The sequence below is a fragment of the Antechinus flavipes genome, chromosome 1 (genome assembly GCF_016432865.1).
Source record: "Antechinus flavipes isolate AdamAnt ecotype Samford, QLD, Australia chromosome 1, AdamAnt_v2, whole genome shotgun sequence".
Lineage (NCBI taxonomy): Eukaryota > Metazoa > Chordata > Mammalia > Dasyuromorphia > Dasyuridae > Antechinus > Antechinus flavipes.
The window spans coordinates 441,030,355-441,056,733 of record NC_067398.1 but is presented as its reverse complement, the minus strand read 5'-3'; the positions used below and the strand labels follow the sequence as shown (position 1 = coordinate 441,056,733).

Below are 26,379 nucleotides of genomic sequence, written 5' to 3'. Positions count from 1 at the left end.
GATAATTTTTTCAGTTATTGAGCCTTCTGTTCCCCCAACACCTTCCCCTAGATGATAAGTAATCCAATATATGTTATATATGTTAAAATATGTTAAATATAATATATATAAACATATTTGTACAGTTATCTTGATGCACAAGAAAGATCAGATCACAAAAGAAAGAATATGAATAAGAAAACAAAATGCAAGTGAACAATAACAAAAAGAGTGAGAATGTTATGTTACGATCCACACTTAATCCCCATAATCCTCTCTTTGGGTGTAGATGTCCCTCTTCATCATTGAACAATTGGAACTGCTTTGAATCTTCTCCTTGTTGAAGAGAGCTGCATCCATCAGAATTGATCATCTTATAATTTTATTATTGCCATGTATAATGATCTCCTGGTTCTGCTCATTTCACTTAGCATCAGTTCATGTAAATCTCTCCAGACGTCTCAGAAATCATCCTGCTGATTGTTTCTTATAGAACTATAATATTCCACAACATTCATGTACCATAACTTATTCAGCCATCCTCCAACTAATGGGCATCCACTCAGTTTCCAATTTCTTGACATTATGAAAAGGGCTGCCACAAACATTTTTTCCACATATGGGGCTCTTTTCCTCCTTTAAGATCTCTTTGGGATATAGGACCAGTAGAAACATTGTTGGACCAAAGAGTATGCACTGTTTGATAATTTTTTGAGCATAGTTCCAAAATGCTCTCCATAATGGCTGTTCACAGTTCTAGTAACAATATATATATACAGGATTTTAAAATTTAAATAAAATTTTCATGGAGCTCCATTAATTTAAATTTGTTGAGCTAAAGGCTATTTAGTAATATTTAGGTTTACATAGTTTAATGTGTGAACTAAGAAAACTAAAAATTTTTCTTTTTTTTCTTTCTTTTCTCTTCTTTCTTTCTTTCTTTCTTTTTTTTAGAAAATGGAAGTGTAGTACAAATTGGGGAATTGTTACCATGCAAGATCTGTGGAAGAACCTTCTTTCCAGTTGCCTTAGTGAGTACATTGATTATTTGCCTGTTTGCTTTTGCATTTACTAATTCATCAATGTGTTGGAATCCACATTAGTAGAGGGGGTATTTATGCTGCTGAGGTCATGAATTAACTGGTGCATTTTATCAACTTTATATGAAATTGCTTCCATAATGTAATTTGAGGGGATGCTTCAAAAGACCTCATTTTTTCAATCTTTTATTAGATCTTCATATCTTTTGTGTCTTAAATAATCATCAGGAGTTTCTCATTAAAGTAAAAATGCTATGTGATTAATAGATGTTTAATAAAGTAGCAAATAAATTAGTTGAAAGCTGGCAGAGAACAAGATTCTATAAGAGTGAAAGGCTGCATAGAATTCCAGGAGAAAAAGAATGGAGTAAACCAGGTTGGTAGTATCAGGGAAGAGAAAGAGGGCATGGCTTTTCAGTAGAGAAAATGCTAATAAATTTTACTTATTTCATTTGTAATAGTTTTGAAAAAAAGTATTGATGGCATTGATTCATTACATTTCCATTGAACTCTTTTTTTTGTTATCTTTATTCCTTTTAATTACAAAAATAAATGTACTCTTTGAATTTTAAATAACCTTGGGAAGTGGTTTTATTATCTTTTTGTCTTTATAAAAATGTGAAAATGAACATTTGATATTAAATTCTCCATTTAAGACTTTGAAGTAAGTGCTATATGGTCAGCATTGTTTTAAGAGGTAATCACCTGGCAAGATGTCTTTTTAGCATATTAAATGGTTTCCAGAGTACAATGAACTTTGGTGAAACTACTTTAAAAAATATACTTTTCTGAGCATAGAAGGAAAACATTACAAGTGGAAGAAACATAAAGATAATTATCAGAAAAAATATAGTTGTAGTGATAGAGGTAATTTTAATTTTGTACAGTTCTTAGGGTTCTCATTCTAGTACTATAAGTTAAGCTGTCTAAAATACCTGGAATAGCAAGAGAATCCCCATTAAAAAGTGAGGAGTTTATTGTTTTTAAGTAATTATTATATTAAATTATAAGATCAAGGAAGAAAAAATAGAGTTGAGTTTAGCTCTGAAAATGTTTTCAGTGCAGCTAGTTACCCCATTAAAATTGTGTTATCCTTTTACTGCCTTTGCCAAAAGGAAAAGGATGAAGGTGAACTGAGTCAAACAGCGAGGCAGTTAATATTCCAAATTGAACTAGGGTTTTTTTCGCCTAAAGAAAAGACAAAACAAAACTTAAGGACATGATCACTCACAAACATAAGATATTTCAAACATTTTCATTTGGAAGAGGGGTAATTTAAAGGAAAGGACATTGAATTTGAAGCTAGACTGGGTTCATATCTTTATTTGCTGCCTATTAAATTTTTGACTTCGGAAAATTCAGGGCTTAAAAATAGCTAATCTCTTAAGTTCTTCAACATCAAACACCTTTGACCTCCTCTTAGAGGAGTGACCCAATGGGTAGAAATTAGGTTGAGGTCGGTTTGGGTTTCACATAAAGTCCTAAAAATGAGACATATCTAAATATAATATGGATTTTCTTACAAGATATTCCAACAAAAACTAATTGGCCACTTGTCTGTGATGATGTAGTATAAAATTTTATTACAGGTAGAGATTAAAATCTTATTCTGAGATTCTCTAATACTGAAAAGATTCTGAAGCTCAATCAGTGTCTCAATTCATAGTGACCAAATTATCATGCTAGACCCTTGATAGCCCTTTGATAGTAAGCCTGTTCCTTTTCCTTTTTGTCGATCTCACTAAGAATGTAATACTTTTATTCCAACTTCCATTTCCATTCAGTGAGTTTGTTTCAAAGGATAGGGATAAAAACTTGTACAGGAAGAACTACAATGGAAGGTATCAAAGCAATTTATAATAGTGGCACCAGCAATGGGTTTAGTGTAAGGACAAAGACAAATTGCAAAATATATTGATGTGAGAACTTGATATGTTAAGGACATAGGAAATTGAATGAGAAAAAAATTACGGTGTATATGTTTGATAATAATAATAATGATTAAATATGGGATTCATTAATGGTAAAGTATATGTTATGCATTATCATTTTTTACTACTGTCTTTCATATTTTAACATAAGTCATGTTTTCATGGTTGCTATAAATATGTTGTCTTTGAGATTTTTTTCTTTAAAATAGATTAGATTCACTCTTAAGAGCTTATATTATTCCTTATTGAAGAAAATGATGCATTGTGATTTTTCTTTCCTCTAACAGAAAAAGCATGGGCCAATTTGTCAGAAAACTGCTACTAAAAAACGGAAGGCCTTTGATTCAAGCAGGCAAAGAGCTGAAGGAACTGATATTCCAACAGTAAAACCACTTAAACCTCGGGTAAATATATAAGATTTGGAATGATACCTACACAGAAAAAGTGTATAACCCAAAATGAGTATCTAGTATTACACTAGTCATGTAAATGTTTATATCCACATCCATGGGATTTCTAAATCCAATATCTGGTGAATGATTTTTAGTGAAAAGCCATATCTTAGTCATCTCTAAAAGTGGTATTATTGATCTGTCTTGAGAAGAAATGAATTTTCCTTAGAAACGCTTTAGTTGTTTAGCATAGTTAAATTCATCTTCATCTGGAGAATAATTAAATGGCCTCAATTATACATTTTGAGAATGAAACTTTTTTCCTGGGATATGAAGAATATGCCTTAAGATTATACCATCCATTTCAAGTCAAGATTGCAAAGTGTATAGAGCAGAATAACTCATTTCCCTCATTTGTCATGAAAAAATTACTGTGCCAAATAGTAATTAAGAAAAAAGTAAAATGCTAGCCAGTACGTCCATCCAATTTAAAATGGCAAACAAGGACATCCAGAATTCTGAAAGTATTAAAGAAGAAGCCCAGCATGAGGAACTGGATTGAGACTAGTGCAGATGAAGTACATAGAAGCTTTCTGGCTTCCAGTAGCTTGGAGTGCTCCAGCTAGGAAGCCTCTGCAGGGTCAAATACACCCCCGACACAGAAAAGAAAGAAAGCTAGAGTGCTTCAATGAGCAGGCTCCAGGATGACTTAGCCAGTGCCATCAAGTGGGCAGCAATGTTTACATACCCTAAAGGCTTGGAAAATTTGTGCCAAGTTGATGTGAGTCATCCCTTGTGGCCTTAAGGAGCTCAGTGTTTTATAACCAGATGATATCAGCATGCATGGGGCCTGACAGTACTTTGGCACAGAAACACCAGCAGAAGAGAATGGCCAATGGCAGGACCCTAGACAATAATGCCTGGGAACAAATGAGCTTACCACTCTAATCAAATATGCAAGAGAAATCAAGAAAAATGTTCTTATTCGGGAAATAAAGCTGAAAATATGATTAAACTAAAGAAGATACTGAGGATAAAGGCATTTTACGGGTACAAGGATGATCAAGAAATGAGTCTAGAGGAAGAGAGAACCTCAACAGTTTCTATGGACAGAGCTTGAAGAAAGGAATGTTATAACTAAAAGATCTATTAGAATTCTTCAAAGAGATTTCTTAAAAGGCTGTTTAAATGAAATGAAACATTAAAGGAAAAAATTAAAAGGGGAATAAATAGCTTAGGACATGAAGTATGAGATCTTATCCAAATAACAGATATCCTGAAGCTTGGGCCAAAAAATGAACTAAACAAATCAACGACAACAGGAAATAGGGCAATGAAATCAAAGAAAATGTTGGGCAAATCTTCTCAAAAACAACAAATTGAAAGAATATGTCAAGGAAACATAACCTAAGAAACATTGTCTTAAAAGATAACCAATATCCAAAAAAAGCCTACTCACCATATTTTAATAAATCATAGTGAATATTTGTTAAAACTAGATAGCAAAGTAAAAAGGAAGAATCATCCACTTACCACTTCCTGAAAGAAACCCTAAAATAAAAATTCTAGGCAATTTCAAATCAAACACCAAAGAATCACAGTTGGGATCACATAACTTGACAGCTACCAATGTAATGAAAAAGATTACTTGGAATATAATCTTACAAAAATGTAATATTACAAGCAAAAATTATATCAGGATAACTGAATATGGTCCCATAAGGGAAAAATGGACAAGAAAAGAATGGATTTTTAATGACATAGAGGACATTGAGGAATTCCTGAGGAAGAGACTTGAGCTGAATAGAATATTTGAGACAATATATAGGTGTACAAAGAAACCTAGTAAAGTAAATATATTGGAGCACTTGGAAGGGACGATATGATGGGTATGTTACCTTTTAACAGATAGAGAAGAAACAAGTATCCCACCAGAATCCTTAGCGCTTCAAGAATCATAAAGAGTAAATGATACCAAGCCTGGGGTTGAATTTGTTCTGTTTCAATAGTCTTAATTTAAATTTAAAAAATAGGAAAGGGAAAAGAAAAGAAATACATGGTGAGAGAGCAGTAGAAAGGAAGTGTGGGACTTAATATTTCAAAAAATTGCGTACTCTAGGAAAATTATATAAACATGGAAGAAAGGATGGGAGAAATGGGCATTATGTTCACTTTACTTTTATTTGAATTTGACAGAAGACATTCATTGAACCTATCCACAAAAAATTTAGTATAGAAAATTGACAAATTCAATTGAGAAACAGGTGAGGACAGGGAGAGGGGAGATGGGTGATAGTGTTGTTGTTCAGTTGTTTCTGATTCTTTGTGACCCTGTGGACCATAGCACACCAATGCTATGGGATTTTCTTGGCAAAGATCCAGGAACATTTTGCTGTTTTCTTCTCCAGTGGATAAGGCAAACAGAGGTTAAGTGCTTTAATCAAGGTCATACATCTAATAAGTGTCTGAAGCTGGATTTGAACTCATTTCCAGGGCCAGCACTGTATACATTGAGCCACCAAATGGGAGAAATTAGTTACGAGTAAAACAAAGTTGGAGTGAAGATTAAAGGTAGAGAAAGAAATGGCAGAATCTCATTAGTATCTGCTCAAGAAGAAAAAGAGGAGCAATTGCAATAGAAGGGCATTGCTTAGTACATTCTTACCTTTTTTTTTTTTTTTTTTTTTTTTGTTAACAATGGGAGGAAAGATGAGATGCAGAGAGGTCAAAGGTAAGGGAAGGTAAAACAGGGACTTAATAAATCAGTTTAAAATCAGTGTTGTGAATATCAATAGTATGAATTCACTTATGAAATGATAAAGGATAGTTCATGGAAAGCAGAATCTAATAATATATTGTTCACTGGAAACATTTCAGACATGTTCATGAAGAATTAAATGACTGAAGCAGCACTTAGTATGCTTCAAATAAACACAAAAACAGAGGTAGTAAAGTCTCAGACAAGGTACAACATTTTTTCATGATTAAAAGAGATAAACAGAAAAACTATTATATTTAAAAATACCATAACCAACAAATTAATATTACTTAATGTGCATCCATTGAATGGCACATTTCAATATCTTTTTTTGTTGTTGTACCAATTCTTTTTAATTTGGTTTTTGACCTTTTTTTTTTATAAATTCTTTTTTATTATAGTTTTTTATATATAAAACATATGCATGGATAATTTTTCAACACTGACCATTGCAAAACCTTCTGTCCAACTTTTCCCCTCCTTCCTCCCACACCCTCCCTTAGATGGCAGGTAGTCCCATACATGTTAAGTATGTTAAAGAATATGTTAAATACAATATATGTACACATATTTATACAGTTACTTTGTTGCACAGGAAAGATCGGATTTAGAAAGAAGGTAAAAATAACCTGAGAAGAAAAAAAACAAAAAACATTTCAATATCTAAAGGAAAAGTTATTCTATAGAGAAAAATGTATAATAAAGCTGTAATCCTTGGGGATCTCTGTGTTCTTTCATCCTAAAACATATCTAACAGAATGATAAACAAGAAAGTTACATACTTGAATAGACCTTTAGAAAAGTTACATAGGATAGAACTATGATTTCTGAATGGGGAATAGAATAAATATGCATATTTCTTAGCTGTGTATGTACTTTACAAAAGTTAATTATAAATTCAGGTATTATAAATCTCATCAAAAATGCAGAAAAGCAGAGATATTAAGTATATTCTTTAATGCTTGCAATCCAGTAAATATTTGAGTCATATTAAATCAAGAATCTTTAGGAAAAGGATTAAAATTGATTTGATGTTAAATAATTTAATATTACAAAATTGGTAATTCAAAGAAGAAATCATAGAAACAGTAGAAAATGCCTTTAAAGAAATAACCACAGTGATATAACAAAAGGAAACTTGAGATGCAGCCAAACCAAGAGTTTTAGAAATTTTATTTTTAAATATTTTATCATTGTAAAAGACAAAGAAGAGATCAATAGATTAGACATAAAAAATAGAAAAGCAATTCCAAATAAATACTAATACATAAATTTTGACAATCAAAAAAAATATTAATAAAATGAAAGCTGAAGTACCAAAGACTTGATAAAAGTATTTTGATTAACGAATAAATAATAAAATAGATGAGTAATATTTTTTAAAAGAAAACCAAATTGTTAGAGTCAAAGATTAAAAAGTAATACACAACAAATGAAGATCAAAAGAATAATATTCTCAGTAGTGATTAATGCTAACAAAATAGATGTTAGATGAAATGGATGAATAATTACAAAAAATAAAAATAATATCCAGATAACATAGTAGGAATTGGGAAATTTAAATAAACCAATTTTAGAAGAGAAATCTAACAAACCTATGAATGAATTCTCAAAGAAGAAAATCCCAACATCAGATGAACATATTGGTGAATTCTATCAAACATGCAAAGAATAGTTAATCTCAGGAATAAATAAATTGTAAACAAAAGTGAATTTTTAAAAAAAATTTTATGGCTTTCCAAATAGATCACATATCAACTGTGAAAAACTTAGTTTTGTTTGGTAGTGCATAATTGCTTGTCTAATTGCAGTATCTCAATTTTTTAGCTCTAGATTGAATATGAATGGTGATAAAAACCATCCTTTAAAGAACCATCTTTTATTTGTTCTTGGTCTTACTTGGAAAGACCTTTGGAATAGGACATTTTAACCATTTTTTTGTGTCGTGGCTCCCTTTGGTAATCTAATGAATTCTATAGACCTTCTTTTAAGAGTGTTAATTGCATGAAATAAAATAGATAAAATTACAAAGGAAATGAATTATTTTGAAATACATCATCAGACTATTTGACAAATCAAGTTTAGATTTAAAAAATCTTGGTTTGGGATTTCTTCATTACAATTCTGGACCCTGGTTTTTGATAGATATGATTAGCCATATTAAGGAATAATGTTTTTATTCTTATACATATTCTTCTGCTTTCTTACTAGAAATTTGTTTTGTCAAAAGTTTCCACCAATTAAATAATTGTATTTTTTATTATTAATGTGGCATATTAAATTATGTTCCTCTAGTTGAGCACATCTCATAATAGAAAATTTACTTACCAACAAGGCACCTTATTGTATTTTGGAATAGTTATAATTGTTAGGAAACTTCATAATTGAAGCTGCTGCTTTTGTAATTTCCATCTAATAATATTGTTATACCAGCCATAGCCAAGCAAAATAATAGGTTTAAATTTCTTTAAGTTGTATTTTAAGAAATGGTTAACAACTATAATGAAACAAAAAAAATGAACAAATTGTACTTGATTTGATACATCTTTTCCTAAACAATTGTTTTTATAAGTTTTCTTAAGCAAGTAAATAATATGGTAAAAGAATCAGTTGGGGGGGAGGGTCAGAGAGAGAAGTAAATATACCCAGTTCCTTTCACTATCTAAAGCTCAACTTTTTCTTCTTCTAATATTTACTCATGCAGAGGGAAATGAATTAAGAAACCATTAAGGGCACAATCCTATTCATTTATTTTATCAGCACACATTAACCTATTGCTATGTACAGTTGCTAAAAATAATAAACCAGCTGTTTCTTCTTTTAGATTAAATAAGTTTCTCGAAGCCTTGGCTATAGTAGGGGAAAGCCCATTTATTCATGTACAGTTGTCCTCTTTAATTGAGAAGGCAACAGAAAACTTTGAATAGTTGATAAAGGCAACATCATTAAATAGTATGGAATAAACTTAATAACAAAAACATGAATTGAACAAAAAGTTTGATTGCCTATACTTTAATATTAGTTTATAAGATTGTTTATTAAAATGGCCCAAACTTTTCCAAAGAATTTGCCTTTTGATTTGGGAAAAAAGTGTCATTAGCTCTGTGTGTGTGTGTGTGTGTGTGTGTGTGTGTGTGTGTGTGTATATATCTATATATCTATATATACATATACATATACATATATACATATGTATATATATGTATAAATGTGGATGCATATGCATATATAATTCTTTATATTAGATGTTGATGTTTCAGCCAAATGATACTGGTTTTCAAAAACTTTTTTAACTTGGTATCTTATGAGTTACATAAATTATATTATATTCATTTATGAATGTAAGATTGGATAAAATCCTACCCTAATATTATATATATTTAAACACATACATATACACACATATATTTATATACAGGATGTCAAATCTCAGTGGAGTTTCAATTTATTAGAATTAGCTTAAAACTACTGAGAATTTTGGAATATCCTCTGTAATGCTCTACTTAAAAGATTTTTTTAAATAAACTATGAAAACTTTTGAAATATACAATGTTGAAAGTAAAATGAAATTATTATTTCATTGTGCAGAATTAATTTTTTTTTGAAAAATATTTTTTTGAAAAATTTTTTTCTAGCCAGAACCTCCAAAGAAACAGTCCAACTGGAGAAGAAAACATGAAGAATTCATTGCCACCATAAGGGCAGCTAAAGGACTTGATCAGGCACTTAAAGAGGGTGGCAAACTTCCACCACCACCTCCACCTTCATATGATCCTGGTATACATATGTATATGTATCAATGAGATATGTAATTATGATGGGAGTTTTGAAAGATACTCATATACATGTATTACTGCTGTTACATTGTAAATAGGATGATCATAGACTGATAAATTATAATTTTTAGCTCAAAAGAAACAACCTGAGTTTATAGCATAGATATGATTCATCTATGAATATGTGTATATGAAGATGTGAAAGATGGGAAAGTGTACCATTTTATAATTTCAGCATTTTGATTTTAACTTTCCATATAATAGAGCTCATTTTGAAATTGCTTCAATTTTAGAATTATTTTAAAAATTCAGTTGTAAAATTATTTTATCTGAAATTTGATTGATTAATTATATACATTCAGACTTCATTGTTTTAGTACTGTCTAATACCGAAAAGGAGTATTTTAATTTTATTTCTGAAGTTAAAAACATCAGGGAAAAAATTACATTTGTGATGAGAGAATTTATTAGTGTAATACTTTAGTTTGAAGTGTTAATAGTCCACATTTTATTTATCTTCCACAATGAAATAGATATGTAGTTTGTCTTCTTTAATAAAATTAAAGTTTATACAATTTCTTGACAGAAATTACATAGTACATGTGATACTTTAAGGATATAAAAATGCCATTAAAATGAGATTTCTCTTTGTTTACTTGAGTAGGCATCTCAACACAGCAAATTTGTTTTTAAAATTTTGACTTGTCTACATAGTGGTTTATCTTCTGGCCTAGTTCTTTCTAATAGCTTCTCTTTCAAAGAATCTAAATTATCTGAAGAGGTCTGAAATTTGCTATGTGTTTAAGCTAGTTATATGCTGTGTTCAAGCATGGGTATGGATGTGTCCATATCCAGGAATCTTGAGCAGGATTTCAGGGTTCTATTAGAGATTAAATTTAAAAAGTTATATTACCATAAAGAGCCATCTAGGAGAATAGGTGCAAAGTCCAGGGATAGTCTCTAGGGAATTTGAGTCAAGGGCTCAAAGGCACAAAGAAACTGCTAACAGATTCCAGACTTAGGAGTATGTAGGTTCAGCATGTAATAATTGTTTACTTAATGAACAGTAGTGTTAATTCTTATGAATGTATGTGATACTTAGATCTGCTCCTCAAAGATGTTCTATAATAATGGCAATTCTGGGAGTCTAGGCACTTTTGCTTATAGTATTCCTTCTATTCAGAGCAGCAGGATTGATAAGAAATAATCTGGAGGCAGAAGGAATGATTAGATTAGGTGGAAAGTGTATTTGAGGTTATTGGTTAGTTCTCATTTATATTTGAGCCATAAGCCTTCTAATCCATAGGTCCTACATTTGCCTTGCTTTTGGAATTAAGCTGCAGTTTTTTCTCCTATCACCTATTACTGGTAGTTTTCTTTTCAGAACAGGGGAAATGTTGCCCCTTGTGCCTTTTGGACCCATGACTCCTGAAAGACTTGATTTATGATCTTCATAAAATTAGGAAGCTTCACTCAAAAGGCTACCAGGCCTTACGTTATTAGAAGTTGTTGTTGTTGTTGAAACTGTTGTTTCAGTTTCTAAGCGTGTTATCCATTGTGAAAGTTGATAGTCATCCTCTGATCTATAAGGATATGCAGAGACGTCGTGATTGTGATCAATAACCAGAAAGGTAATCTGATATGGAAAAAGTATTGGATGTGGAGCCAGGATACACTGGGCTCTGAATTCCACCTTTGAAATTAGGTTTGTTAAATTGGTTAAATCCCTTGAGAAGCTTTTTGAACTTCAGTTTATCATCTATAACATGAGGATAATATTTGAAGTTGTTTTCTCACAAAGTTGGAGGTCAAAGTAGATATGTGCCTATTTTTCCAACCCTTAATCTGCTATATAAATGTTAGCCTTTATTATTATGATTTAGGCTTAGCAGTCACTTAGCTTCTTAGGTACTATTTGACTAAATCTATAGATCCTAAGAATTAAGGAAGGATTCTGTGATTTGAAATTCATTATATATTTTTGAAAGGAAGTATGCATTTAATTATTGAACTGTAAGTCAGCAGTGGAAAAGATGGACTGGTTACCTTTGGTAGGAAATCTGGCGTCCTAATAAAATTGATTTATTCAGTTTGAGTCATCCTCAGTTTGAGGATGGTAGGTTGTAGAAAGCTATAGCTTGACTTGTTTCTTTCCAAACAGTTCATAACTCAATACTGTAGGTGGTGTGAACAAGTTGTCTTATGTTATTGGGGGTGGGAACTACAGCTTTACTGATTAGACATGTTAATAGTGTTTCCAGTTCAGATGGCAGAGATTAGTTAAAAGCCAGTAGATGCTATATATTTATCTAAGGGGCTGTTGAAAGATTAGGAAGACTGAGACAGATTGTCAGTTAGGCTTCTCAAATTTGAGCCTTAAGACAGGGAATTAAGAATAAATAAATACAAGATGAGAAAAAAATAAGTAAAGTTGGTACATAGTAAATGTTTACTTAAAATAATTTTATTTGCACATGGGCTATTTGTGATTCTGAGAATGCCACTTAGCGTGGGTAGCTAGAGGACTTGGATAGTTTAGGACTTAATTTTTCTTCTTTTTCTTGAACCTCCACAAAGTTAATTCCTTACTTCCCTGATGCTTTAGAAGTGATTAAAATTGTCAAAACACTTAGGTTCAAATCTTGACTTAAGCTATTGATTATTATTAAAGGTGACCTCAGGCAAGTTCTTTGAATCTGCTTCCTCATCTAGAGATAGATGATGCTAATACTTGTACTGACATTTTTGTGAAAGTGCCATAAGACTCAATGAAATAATGTGTATAGAGAACTTTATAAATTATTAGTTGCTAAATACATCTAGGCTATTAATATTTTTAATATCCTTTCAACACCAGAGGCATAGGAAGAACTGTCACATCTTGAGGCCTATTGAAGGCAGTCTTTTCATTATTAGGGACACTAGGCCTATTCTGCAGAGGAAGGATACTTTGAGAATATGCATTTGGATTCTTTGAAGGAGAAAAGTAATGTGAGAAAAACTCTTTGTTGAGATGTTGAGGAAACTTTTTATTTAAAATATTTTTTCCTCTTGAAGTACTAAGCTGTGCCATATTCAGGCTCTTATTTTAAAAAATCTAATACTTTGGGGTAGCCAGATGGCTCAGAGGATATTGCACTGGCCCTGAAATTAGGAGGACCTGAGTCCAGAAACTTATTGGCTGTGTGACCTGGGCAAGTTACCTAACCCCAATTGCCTCAGGCTCCCCCCCCCAAAAAAAAATAATACTTTGATATAATTACTATACCAGCTGTATTCCCCAAGTTAATCTTTCCACAAAATTTTTCATCTTTAGTGAAGGAATTTGAGACAAATAGAGAAGAAAAAATCTCATTTCTTTACCTATCAGTACCATCATATAGTGAGGATTCTTTTTCTTCTCTTTCATTTATTTTTTATTTCCTTTCCCTCTTATCTGAAGTGAGGTTGAGGTAGGGAAAGGCTAGAATTCAGCAGTTACATGATCCAATGTCTTTCTTAATGAAGATAGAATTGGCTCATCTCTGGCTTGTTAGCTAAAAAAAAAACTGTGAAGAAGTTATATATATATATATATATGTATTTGTGAAGTCCGAGCTAGCTCCCTGGAGGCCTCAGGGTCAGCCAGAGTCAGGATAAGCAAAAGTTCTTGGTCTTTAAGGGGAGAAGTGAAGGAGATGGACAAAACTGCCAGGAATTTTGCCAAGGATCTAGAGTTCAGAATCTTCACACTTTTCTCCTCTTCGTCCTGCAACCAAGTGATTCTGGCTTGTCTCACTCCACCCTCTAGTCTCTCCTACGATTATCTGTATACATCAAAAGATCAAATCAGCACAGAATAGTGAGAAAGGCCATTTTTCCAAGCATATGCTCATAGAGTTATTGTCCAATAGATAATTAGCCTTAAGTGCTTGGTTGTCCGATTCAGGCACACCTTTTAAGTTTCAGACCTTTACGTGTGTGTGTGTGTGTGTGTGTGTGTGTGTGTGTGTGTGTGTGTGTATGTATATATACATGTATATTTGCTATGATTTAAGACTCATTTCACATACCGCTTACCTGTTTTTGTATTTATATCTCTTTTAGATTACATTCAGTGTCCATATTGCCAGAGAAGATTCAATGAAAATGCAGCTGACAGACATATTAATTTCTGTAAGGAACAAGCTGCTCGTATTAGTAACAAAGGGAAATTTTCTACTGATACTAAAGGAAAATCAGCTTCTCGAACACAGGTAAAATGATATATGTTAAACCATTTCTGGGGACAGATAGGAAAGACTTCATAGAATTCAAACTAGTAAGTTTATATTCCAGAGAGCATTTTACCTAGTGTTTAGAAATTAAATTAATTTAAAAAAGATTGATATTGTAAACTAAGAGAAGTAGCAGTGGCCTGGGATCTAAGGATTTCTAAGGATTCTTCAAACTCCAAAGGTCTGATATTTAAAATATATTTAAAATGATAGTGTTGAGTTGTAAGGGAGAAAAGTGATCAAGAGAAACAGATATATAAAAAAAATGAAATGTTCACAGAATAATTTCAGAGTTGAAAGGGATGGTAATAAAGTAAGTATGTAGCTGATGAAGCTTTTTACTATGATACATCCAACAAGGGGTCATCTGGTAAGGAAGAACTCATTCTCTTTTGAGCAGCCATTGTAGTTGGAGGTAGTTCTAAGATGTAGGAAGCTTTTCCGGACAGCAAATCTGAAATGGTCTCTTTACAGCTTCCATTCATTACTCTTAGTTTAGTCTTTTGAGATCAAATAATACATCTACTCTCTTCCACACAATCAAGTGTCTTTTGAGCCTTGTCTCCAGGATTAAGAATGAGTCCTTTTTTTTTTTTTTTTTCTATTGATATTTCACATTCTGGTTGTTCTCCTCTGAAAGTTCTTTGACTTATCTCTCTTTACTTTTTAAAATGTGGCACCCCAAACTGAAAACAGTATTCCATGTGCTATTATTTACTTACCTTTTTACATCTTTATCTCTCTACAACTTGATTCCCTATGTTCAGCTCTTAAATTGACAGTGTACCCACCTTCCTTTTTTTCTCTTTTTGAATAACTTAATAGTCATACCCAACTTCTTTTCCCTATTCTCCCTAAATTATTGCCTTCCCTTGCCAATTTTCTTTACTTACCACCCCCTCTACCGGTTTTTTTTTTTTCTTTTTTTAACTTCGGTGTACTTGGTATAATGAAAAAAATACTGGCTCTTAAGAACCTGGTTCAAACCCTACCTCTGAAGCTTACTACCTTTTCAACCTTGAGCAGATTCATTTTTTTGGCCTCATTTGCCTTATCTATGAAATAAGCAGTTCAGACCACATGGCTTAGGAGGCCCATTATCCTCAGAACTATGATCCTCTGGTCTTACATTTTCTTTTCCCATAAATTCTGCTCTTCTTTAATAGAGAATATGCTCTTGACTTTGCTTTTGTTCTATGTGAGTAGTAATGTGCTGGAAGAGATTTTGGATATCAAAGAGGGTTTGTGCAGTTGAAACAATACTGAATTTGGAGTTGGGAGATTTAGATTTGAAACCTGGCTCAGTGTCACTAAGTGTGTGACATTGGGCACAAAATTTTGTCAGGGCCTCAGTTTCCTGATAGGTTACTATAAGGTTGTTGGACTATGTGTCCTCTAAGGCCTTTTCTCCCTCTACATCTTTTGATCATCTGAGAACACTACAATAAGATAATCACTTATGGAAAATTCATGTAAATGTTGAATTTTAGGCTATATTTATATTAGTTACATTGTGTGTAAAACCTATTTAAATTTAATGCCTACATAGTCTTAAAATTAAATATTTGTTGTTTGTTTTTGTTTTTTTTTACTAAAAACACTTATTCCAAAAACACTTTCATTGATAATGAAAATTTTCAAGCAATTTTCAGTATTAAAAATGTATATCCAAATATCCTGAGGCATATTTGAATGTACTTTCAGTTGAAGTAGCAAAAAAATAATGGGATCTATCTCTGCTAGTATTTATGCACAAAACCCTTTTGGGAGATTCATAAGTTTACTCATATCAGAAGACATGCTAGCTGGTTATCCTGATTAAAAGAGAAAAAAATCCACTCAGTAAAAATTCACAATCAGAGAAATAAATTACATAAGTGGTTGAGTTTTTATGGGGAAAGAAGCCATTTGAAGAACTTCCAAAATAGAGACAAAACAAATGTAGTATTCCATTTACATAAAAATGACCTACTTAAGATAAATATATTTAGATAATTTAGAACTGGGTGATTGATATATGAGGAAACTAGGTAGTACTTAATTTTTGTCAGTTTTGTTACATGATCCATTAGTAGCCTTTTTTTTTTTTTTCTGGCCTTGCTATTGTTCTATCACTTTTATATCTATCTGACTTATTTTTTGTATCTAATTGAATTTTAATTATAAGGTTCTTTTCAGCTATAAATGTCATGATTCTAACACCTTTGATCTTGACCTTTTTTCTGCCTCCAGTTTGTGGTGCATATAAACAAAGAGTTTGTATATATAAATTGAAGATCTATGTGGATAGAGATGGAAAATTGGATTTTCTTGCACAGTTAAGCTAATGTTTCCCTAATATAATACAACAAATATTCATATTAAGTATCTGCTAAGTATAGGAGCCCTGTGCTAAGTGCTTGGAGAATTTTAAAGTTTATATAAGAATGCCTTTGCCTCTTAATAATTTTAAAGTAGGAAACACCAACTGTATTACCATTATAAGACATTTTATTTCTAAGCCAGAAGTAAATTATTTTGATGATTATCACTTTGATATAATGTGAAATTTGGTACAGCTAGACCACTTACCTTTATTTTATTTTTTATTGATTCTTTTGAAATTTTTGATCTTTTGTTCTTCCAGATGTATTTTGTTATTATTTTTCCTAGCTCTGTAAAATAATTCTTCCCTCTTTAGAGCTATCCATGAGCAATAAATATTTCTCCAATTGTTTAGATTTGTCTTTATTTGTATGAAATTTGTATTGTGTTCATATAGTTCTTCAGTTTGCCTTGGCAGATTGACTCCTAAGTGTTTTATAATGTCTGCAGTTATTTTAAATGGACTTTTGTTGATTATAGATAGAAAAGCTGATGATTTTTTTGGATTCATTTTATGTCTTGCAACTTTGCTAAAGTTGTTAGATATTCGGTTAGTTTTTTAATGGATTTTAATGGATTTTGTAGAATTCTTTAAATGTTCAATCATAATATTTGCAAAGGGTTATAATTATATTTCCTCATTGCTTATTTTCTTTCAATTAATTTTTCTTATCTTATTGATATAATTAGTAATAATGATGATATGATCTCTTTTTTAAGAGGAAATCCATGGGAAGACATGTTCTCTTCTGTACTTTATGAATTCAGACAAATCTAGACTGAGAGGAATGCTAAAATCGGCATTTTTGGACAAGGTTATTTATGGGATCTTGGGATTCTGAGATCCATGATTTATGGAAGCTTGGAATTTTATTTAACAAAAAAGTCATTTATGATGGTTCGCTGATATACATTTTGGTTGATAAAGTATAATAAAATTCTATTACTGCTTGCTTCTGTTGGGTTTATCTTGATATCTGTATTCTAAAATGATTTATTATTCTTAAAATTATATATAATTGCATGTTTAATATTTACAGTATGTGTATATAAAATTGCGTATTTTAAAACACATACAAAACCTAACCAAATAACATGCAATTAAAAGAGAACATTTTTCCAAGAAGAATTTTGGCCAATTATCACAAAAAGTTTCTAATTTATTTTATTTTCCTTATTTTAGTACAAGCCTCCCACCCTTAAAAAGACAAATTCTCCAGCAACAATGCCTTCAGCATCCTCACGTTTACCACAACCAAGTAGTGTCAGCAAGTCTATTATAGGTATGAAGTACCATAAATTTAAAAGGTATTTTCCATATATGTTACCAGAATAAGACATGAAGGTAGTGTGATGTTATAGTAAAGTAAAATAACCAAAACATGTTTGACTGAAAAATGCTGAGATTTGAAGAAAAATAATATATCTATGATAAGTAAAATATCATTCAATAATGTTATGTTTCAGGTTTTTCAACCATAGTTATTTTTGCTATTTTTGCACAGTTATGTTGCTATATTTGACTTTTTGGTTTAGTTTAGAACAAAAATTCATGTTAAAAGATTTATAGGAAATTAGTACTTAGGAAGTTTGTACAAACACATGATCCAACAAGCGGCGAATAAACAAAGCATACATTCATTATATGGTAGTACAGAAAGATTTGGCCACACACATTCACATGTCCAGAATCACTCATCTGAGAGGAAGAGAGACATATATGTTGTCATATATGTCAGTGGGGAGGGGATGCACATTCAGAATGGAGACTGAGCAGGGAAGTTTTATACTTTATAGATGAGCTTTATTGAGAGTAGATAATGCCAGATATAGAAAGGTGCATTCTTATAGGTAGTATCCCTAATCAAAGTCAAATGTGATAGGGAAATCCTCAGGAACATTTGGCAATACCATATCTGAGTGGGAGTTTCTTAATTGGAACCAGAAATTTGATGAGGATATGAATTGCTAATTGGGGATCCTAGGAATAAATGTTGACACCAAAGCCCAGAGTCCTATCCAAACAAACCATGAGAATTTACATGTTTGAGTACAGGGTCAGAATAAGTCAGGATTATGGAAAGATAGTCTGTTATTGCTTATATGTTTATGTTCTTTAGAACCACTTAGCCTCAATGACTACATATTTTAGAGCCCTATTACAATGCTTTTTAGCTCTTCCTACTGCTGTTATTGATGGCTACTTTTTGTCCAGAGCAACAAAAACAACAAAATCCCAGTGGTTCCTGTTCTTTTGATCATGATACCACCTGTAAAAGTCTATTGTATCTAAGAACATAAGGTACTTTTCGTTATCTTGAAAAGTCTTTTTCACTATTACGTAGCCATATGATAATGCTTAATTCTTTAATCTAATATTAGATATTTGTGAGCACGTCTGTCTTTTTAATTGAGCAAAGAAACGAGCAAAAATTATGACATTGTGGAATAGCTGTTTTCTTGACTTCTCTATGTTTCTTGAAGTTGCTAATTTTCTCTATAATTTACAATTATGCTTTATTCTTACCTTAGAAATTATTACCACAACAGTCTTTAAAGAGATGCAAAACAGTTTGTCATACAATTCTGGTAAATACTAATGTCCATTCTTTTTATTGAAAGCTGCACCTTCAAGTAAAGGGTCTTCTGTCAGTGGCTCTTTCGGAAGCAAACTTCAGAACTTATCTCCCTCTCATAAAGGAGTAACAGCTCCATATGCAGGGTAAGTTTATATTCAGAATAATTCATCTCATTGCTGTGACATTCAAATTGTTTTGTTTAAAATTTTGGGTTTATACAATTTTAGTTGATAAGAACCCTTATTGGCATTGGGGTTTAGATAAACGATGTGTTTGTTTTTTAAAGTTTTTCTTTCATTGTATTTATTTTAAATGAAAATGAAGTTAATATTATGGAAGTTTCATTCATAACTGTAGCTTAGGAAAGCAAATACTTTTTGCTCTTGCTTTTTTTTTTAACCCCAACAATTTTAAATATAATCTGTTCTTGTGGCCTTTTTCACAGCTCAAAAATTAAGAGATTGTTATATGGTGCTTTCAAATGAATATTCCTACCTATGACTTGTACAAAAAATGTGATGATCCTCTTTTAAGGTTTGTAAAGCCTTTTATATGCATTATCACATTTGAGCCTGACATTCATTAAGTTGATCAACATGTCAGTTTAATTTCTAAATTTTCTTAAAATATAAGTGACAAAAGAGGGGGATTGCCTTTTTATATCCTATTTCAAGACAGCTGTGGAGTTAATAGATCCAGTGAAGTACATTTTTTTCAAATGTAGAGCATTAGTATCTCTTATGCTTATGTAATTAATCGGGAAATTATTGGTGCTTTGTGGTCTGTCTATAGCTTACTTTCTCTATCTTGGTTTTGTTGCATGTAATTCGACATTTGAATGTTTTTTTCCCATTAAGTAAACTAGTGCATGTTTAGGTATTGATGAAATAGTTCTTTTCAGACTATGTTTCAGTTCCATTATAGATTTAATAAGCTTTTGTTAGGGCAGTTAAGTAGTATAGTGGTTAGAGCATTGAGTCTGGAGTCAGGAAGGCTTGATTTCAAGTCTGGTCTCAGATACTTACTTGCTGTGTCACCTAAACTTCTGTTGTCTGTTTCCTCAGTATAAAATGAGGATAATAATAGTAATTGTCTTCCATGGTGGTTGTAAGCATCAATGAAATACTTATTATTTGTAAAGTGCTTAGAGTAGTGCCTGGAATATATTAGATATTTTAAAAATATTATTTATGGTGTTGATGATGATGATGATGATGACTTGGCTGAGAACCAAGCCACCATTTATAACATTTGTTTTGGAGAGGAAGGTATTCAGAATACCAAACCACCAGCTGTAAACAGATTTTGGAGTTATTTATGAATATCTAGATATTTGTACTACCAAATATTTTAAAATGAAGCCACTAAAGATTTTAAGTGCTATTTTATAGGTTACTGATCAATTACTGATTACTTTGCATATGAATTATATAGTAAGAGATGAATGGAATAATAATAATAATAATCAGATTTTTCTTTTGCCTCATTTTGTTCTGCTAAGTTGGGTGTGGGTTACAATTATATACTTAGTGTTATAATTTCTTATTGATTGGGATTCCCAGATTGTTAATAGGAAAAGGACTAAAAATCTGGCCTAAATAGTTTTACAATAGAGCCATTGCTATAATTATTTGTGGGTTAACTATAGGAAATTTGAACATCCAGTTATTGAATTTATAACTTTTTCTAGACTTAAGTTACTAAAAAATATTATCTGGATAGCGATTGAACTAATTTTTAAAAAAGAAGTAGAAAAGTAACATGTGAATGTTTAAAGACTGACATATATAGAGTTTATTTTAGTGACCAACCCTACTGAAGTAATTTGATGTCTTTGGAGACTCATGGGAGTACTTGTCACTGACAAACTCATCATCTTTGCTCTTGGAGGTTGTGAATTAGCTATAGGTAGATGTGTAGTTGGTGTTTGAAGGGTCTGTGAAATGCAGTACAGTGAGAAAAACCCAGTGGAAAATATTTTCCTGATTCCAGAAAATGATGATTTGTCTTAGGGGATCCTTAAAGTAGGTTTAAATGTAGAGTTTTCAAGTAAACTGAACTTAACCTTGTTTTTAAGCTGAGAAATATTGCCAACATTTGAATTAGGTAATTGAATTGAATACAATTTGTAAAACTGTTTCCTAAGAATCACATTTCTTTTTCAAACAAAATGAATAATATTTTACTTAAATCAATTTTCCACATCTCTGTTAAAATAAAAATCCCTAATTTTAGTTGTAAGAAAAAAATTATATATGTAATTTCCTTTGTGTTTTCACAACACAGTATTAAAAATATTACTCTGTAGATCAACTAATGTTGAAAACTTATATAAAATGCTACTTGATAATTCATAACATTACATCAGAATACAGTCCTTCTAAGGAAGTGCATTTTATAGCTAATATATGATCAAAGAATTTTTTAAATGGTTACAGATAAAATCCGATAGGAAAATTGGATTCACCTAATGCATTATCTTAACAGAGATGTAAATAATTGATTTTGTACATTACCAATTTTGAACAATTTAACTTCTCTGTATCAGACTTTAAACAAATAAGTTTTTTTTTTAAAACTGACATGAAAGTTAATGTTCAATATGCCGTAAAGATACTGACTTGTAGATAAGCTTCAAAAAGAAGCTGAGTTTCAAAGGAAGTCAGAGAAGCCAAAAGGCACAAGTGAGGATGTAGAATATTCTAGAACATGGGGAATTACTACTGCAAAAGCACAGAGATAAGAGAGGGAATATATTACATCATTGGAGGAATTTTTGTAGGCAGTGTTATTGTTATATAAATGTGCAGTAGAAAAGAATAAAATGAGAGAAGACTTAAAAGGAAGAGGCTAGGATATAAAGTTATTTGAATGATAAAGAAATTTGTACTTCATCTTGGAGGTAATGAGCCACTGGAACTTATTGGTAGGAGAGCTTAGGGAAGATTGGGGGTTATGTGATATGATCAGACCTAAATTTTAGAAAAATCATTTAGGTAGCTAAGTGGAGAATGAGAAACAGTGATTAGGGCCTTATCATCACCTATTTGCATTTTTATCACTTATTTGTATTTTTGACATTTCAAAATATGTCCAGAATGCAAATACATGATGTAGGTTTTAGAGGAGGACTAGAAATAGTTGAGTAACTGGTAATTTCTTTTAATGATAGCTTTTTATTTTCAAAATACATGTAAAGATAATTTTCAACATTCACTCTTGCAAACCTTGTGTTTCAAAATGTTCTCCCTCCTTGCCCCCATACCCTCCCCTATACAAGAAACAATCCAACATAGGTTAAACATGTGCAATTTTTCTAAACATATTTTCACATTTATCTATTGCACAAGAAAAATCAGTTCAAAAAGGAAAAAAATGAGAAAAAAAAAAAAGCAAGCAAACCACAGCAACAGCAACAAAAACGTGAAAATACTAAATTGTGATCCACTTTCAGTCCCCATAGTTCTCTTTCTGGATGCAGATGTCTCTCTCCACCACAAATATATTGGAATTGGCCTGAATCATCTCATTGTTAAAAAAAAGCCATGTCCATCATAGTTGATCATAATCTTGTTTTTTAGTGTGTACAATGTTCTTTTGGTTCTACTCACTTCACTCAGCATTAGTTGTCTCTTCAGGCCTTTCTGAAATCATCTTGCTGGTCGTTTCTTAGAGAATAACAACATTACTTTCTTTTTTTTTAAATTTAATTTAATTTAATAATAACTTTGTATTGACAGAATCCATGCCAGGATAATTTTTACACATCATTATCCCTTACAATCACTTATGTTTCGTTTTTTTCCCTCCCTCCCTCCCCCCCCCAAGATGGCAAGCAGTCCTATATATGTTAAATATGTTGCAGCATATCCTAGATACAATACATATTTGCAGAACCGAACAGTTCTCCCGCTGCAGAGGGAGAATTGGATTCAGAAGGTAAAAATAATTCGGGAAGAAAATCAAAAATCAAATAGTTCACATTCATTTCCCAGTATTCCTTCTTTGGGTGTAGCTGTTTCTGTCCATCATTTATCCAATGAAACTCAGTTAAGTCTCTTTGTCAGAGAAATCCACTTCCATCAGAATACATCCTCATACAATATCGTTGTTGAAGTGTATAATGATCTCCTGGTTCTGCTCATCTCACTTAGCATCAGTCCATGTAGGTCTCTCCAAGCCTCTCTGTATTCATCCTGCTGGTCATTCCTTACAGAGCAATAATATTCCATAACATTCATATACCACAATTTACCCAGCCATTCTCCAATTGATGGGCATCCATTCATTTTCCAGTTTCTAGCCACTACAAACAGGGCTGCTACAAACATTTTGGCACATACCGGTCCCTTTCCCTTTTTTAGTATCTCTTTGGGGTATAAGCCCAATAGAAACACTGCTGGATCAAAGGGTATGCACAGTTTGATAACTTTTTGGGCATAATTTCAGATTGCTCTCCAGAATGGCTGGATTCGTTCACAACTCCACCAACAATGCATCAGTGTCCCCGTTTTCCCGCATCCCCTCCAACATTCATCATTATTTTTTCCTGTCATCTTAGCCAATCTGACAGGTGTGTGGTGATATCTCAGAGTTGTCTTAATTTGCATTTCTCTGATCAGTAGTGATTTGGAACACTCTTTCATGTGAGTGGTAATAGTTTCAATTTCTTCATCTGAAAATTGTCTGTTCATATCCTTTGACCATTTATCAATTGGAGAATGGCTTGATTTTTTATAAATTTGAGTCAGTTCTCTATATATTTTGGAAATGAGACCTTTATCAGAACCTTTAATCGTAAAGATGTTTTCCCAGTTTGTTGCTTCCCTACTAATCTTATTTGCATTCGTTCTGTTTGTACAAAGGCTTTTTAATTTGATATAATCAAAATTTTCTATTTTGTGATCGGTAATGGTCTCTTGTTCATCTTTGGTCACAAATTTCTTTCTCCTCCACAAGTCTGAGAGATAAACTATCCTATATTCCTCTAATGTATTTATAATCTCGTTCTTTATGCCTAGGTCATGGACCCATTTTGATCTTATCTTGGTATGTGGTGTTAAGTGTGGGTCCTTGCCTAATTTCTGCCATACTAATTTCCAGTTATCCCAGCAGTTTTTATCAAATAATGAAATGTATAATAACATTACTTTCATATACCATAACTTATTCAGCCATTTCCCAATTGATGGGCATCTTATCAGTTTCCAGTTCCTTGCCATTACAAAAAGGGCTGCTGCAAACATTTTTGTACATGTGGGTCCTTGTTGGAATCTTTACAAACTGCTAACTCATTAGAGTTGATAGATTATTGATCTGATCTTACATGACAGTGTTTTGGACCAGAACCTGAAACAAGGTACTAAGTAGAACTAATTGATACAATGCTTGTGTTCACACCTTTACTCATTGGAGTTCACACGTTTGGGAGATTTCAGGGTTTAGTATGAGATGTCTGAATTCACACCTCCCTTAAAGCTCTTAGGGCCAGAGAGCACTTTTGGAGAAAAACCCATAATCCCATTCTCTCAGAAGAGTCATACACCAGTAAAGTGATTCATGGAATATTTTCCACTTGGCTGGCTGGTGGCGGAAGAAGAGTTTTCAGAGGAAGAAGCTACAAGTCGAGAGTTCAGTGGAAGATTGAGAAGGCTCTCTCAGAGGCACAAGCAGACCTCTTTGGTGTCTGGGCTCCTGCACCTCCCCCACTGAGACCAAGCTGGTCTGAAAGACTCCAGAAAGCTAGCTGAGCCCCAAATAAAGGAGACAAGAGATTCATTCCATCTTTGTGCTGGCTGGAGGCTGAAGAAAGCAGAGGCAGAGGCAGAGGCTGAAGGACAAAACCTTCAGATTTGGAGACATTTGGAGGGAGCTCTTGGAACCAAGCAGAGAGAGAGGCCTCAACTAACCGGGCTATTTTGGAAGGAGAAAATAAACATTTGTATTTTTACCAGCTGGCGGTATTTGGGGTAATTATTGATCTGAACTGATACTAAGGCTGCCTCCAAGAAAACCTCCCCTGAGAAACCTACCCTCTCACCCAGAGAGAACCATCATCCTACAATATTATTTTAAAGAAGAACAAGAACATGACAGGTCCTTTTCTCTTTTTTATGATCTTTTTGGGATATAGATTCTGCCCTTTAAACGTAGTTCCAAATTGCTCTCCAGAATGGTTGGATCAATTCCACCAACAATGTATTTCAGTTTTCCTAATATCCACATTTGGTGAACATGACATGAAGAACCAGAAAAAAGAGGCTGAGAAAGCATGGCCAGAGATAGGATGACTAGGAGAGAATAGTCTCAGGAGAATCTGAGAGTAGAGAATATCCAGGAGGATTAAATAATCAGCAATATCATATGTTGGAGAGACCAAGAAGAAATCTTTGTAATGTTGCCCTGAAGAATTTTTACATTGATGTTGAACTAATAATAATTGTTCTTTCACATCATCCAATCAAGTAGCTAGATATTGGGGTTGCTAGATGCTGGGCCTAGAATTGTAGCTGGCTTCACACTCTCAGTAAATGTGTGATCCTGCTGATTACTTTGTCCTCAACTGTAAAAAGGGGGTAAAAATAACACCTTTTCCCAGGGTTATTGTGAGAATTAAATAATATGATATTTGCAAAATGCTTAGCACAATGCCTGCACATAGTAGGTACTCAATAAATGTTTCCTTTCTAATGTATGTAACTTGTATCTATCTTTCTACTATGAAAGAATAGTATGAGCTATACTTTAGTCAAAGCTCTGCTGAAATCTAAGTAAACTATGTTCTTTATTTTATTCTCCTCATTTTCTGATTTAATAATCTTTCCAAAAAGGGAAATGAAGTAAAATCTGGCATAATCTGTCCTTTTTCTTAAATTAATTTTTTTCCAATAAACAAAATTCGATTTTCCTCTTTCTTTCCCCATCATCCCTCTCCCACCAAGGAAAAAGAGAAAAAGAAAAACAAAACTTTAAAAAATAAATATATACATAGTCAAACATAAAATTATGGCATTGACTATGTCTTAAAAATGTCTCATTCTGCATCTTGAGTCCATTAATTCCCTGACAAGAGGTGACTGGCATCATTCATCTAGGATCATGGTTGTTAATTACATTGATCAGAGTTCTTAAGGCTTTCAATTTTTTTTATGGTTTTATTGTTACTATATAAATGTTTTGCCTTGTGCGAGATCTGTTTTTGATGAAGTAGCATTGGCATTTTGTAATCACTGCTTCCTTTTTCTCAGTGTTAGCCAAACAGATCTTTAATGATCTGTTCTAGAATTTTCCCAGAAATTGGAGCT

At 32.3% G+C, this 26,379-nt stretch overlaps 1 protein-coding gene across 2 annotated transcripts in view; it reads left to right on the top strand.

Annotated features, from left to right (window-relative positions):
- Nucleotides 1-26,379, top strand: part of ZC2HC1A (zinc finger C2HC-type containing 1A) — a 54,793-nt gene that overhangs the window by 7,671 nt on the left and 20,743 nt on the right. For both annotated transcript variants that reach the window (XM_051969999.1, XM_051970000.1), the window contains exons 2-7: nt 934-1,010; nt 3,238-3,354; nt 9,736-9,877; nt 13,963-14,111; nt 17,680-17,779; nt 19,119-19,218. In XM_051969999.1, the coding sequence (XP_051825959.1) occupies nt 934-1,010; nt 3,238-3,354; nt 9,736-9,877; nt 13,963-14,111; nt 17,680-17,779; nt 19,119-19,218 (685 nt within the window). The remainder of the gene's footprint in view (nt 1-933; nt 1,011-3,237; nt 3,355-9,735; nt 9,878-13,962; nt 14,112-17,679; nt 17,780-19,118; nt 19,219-26,379) is intronic.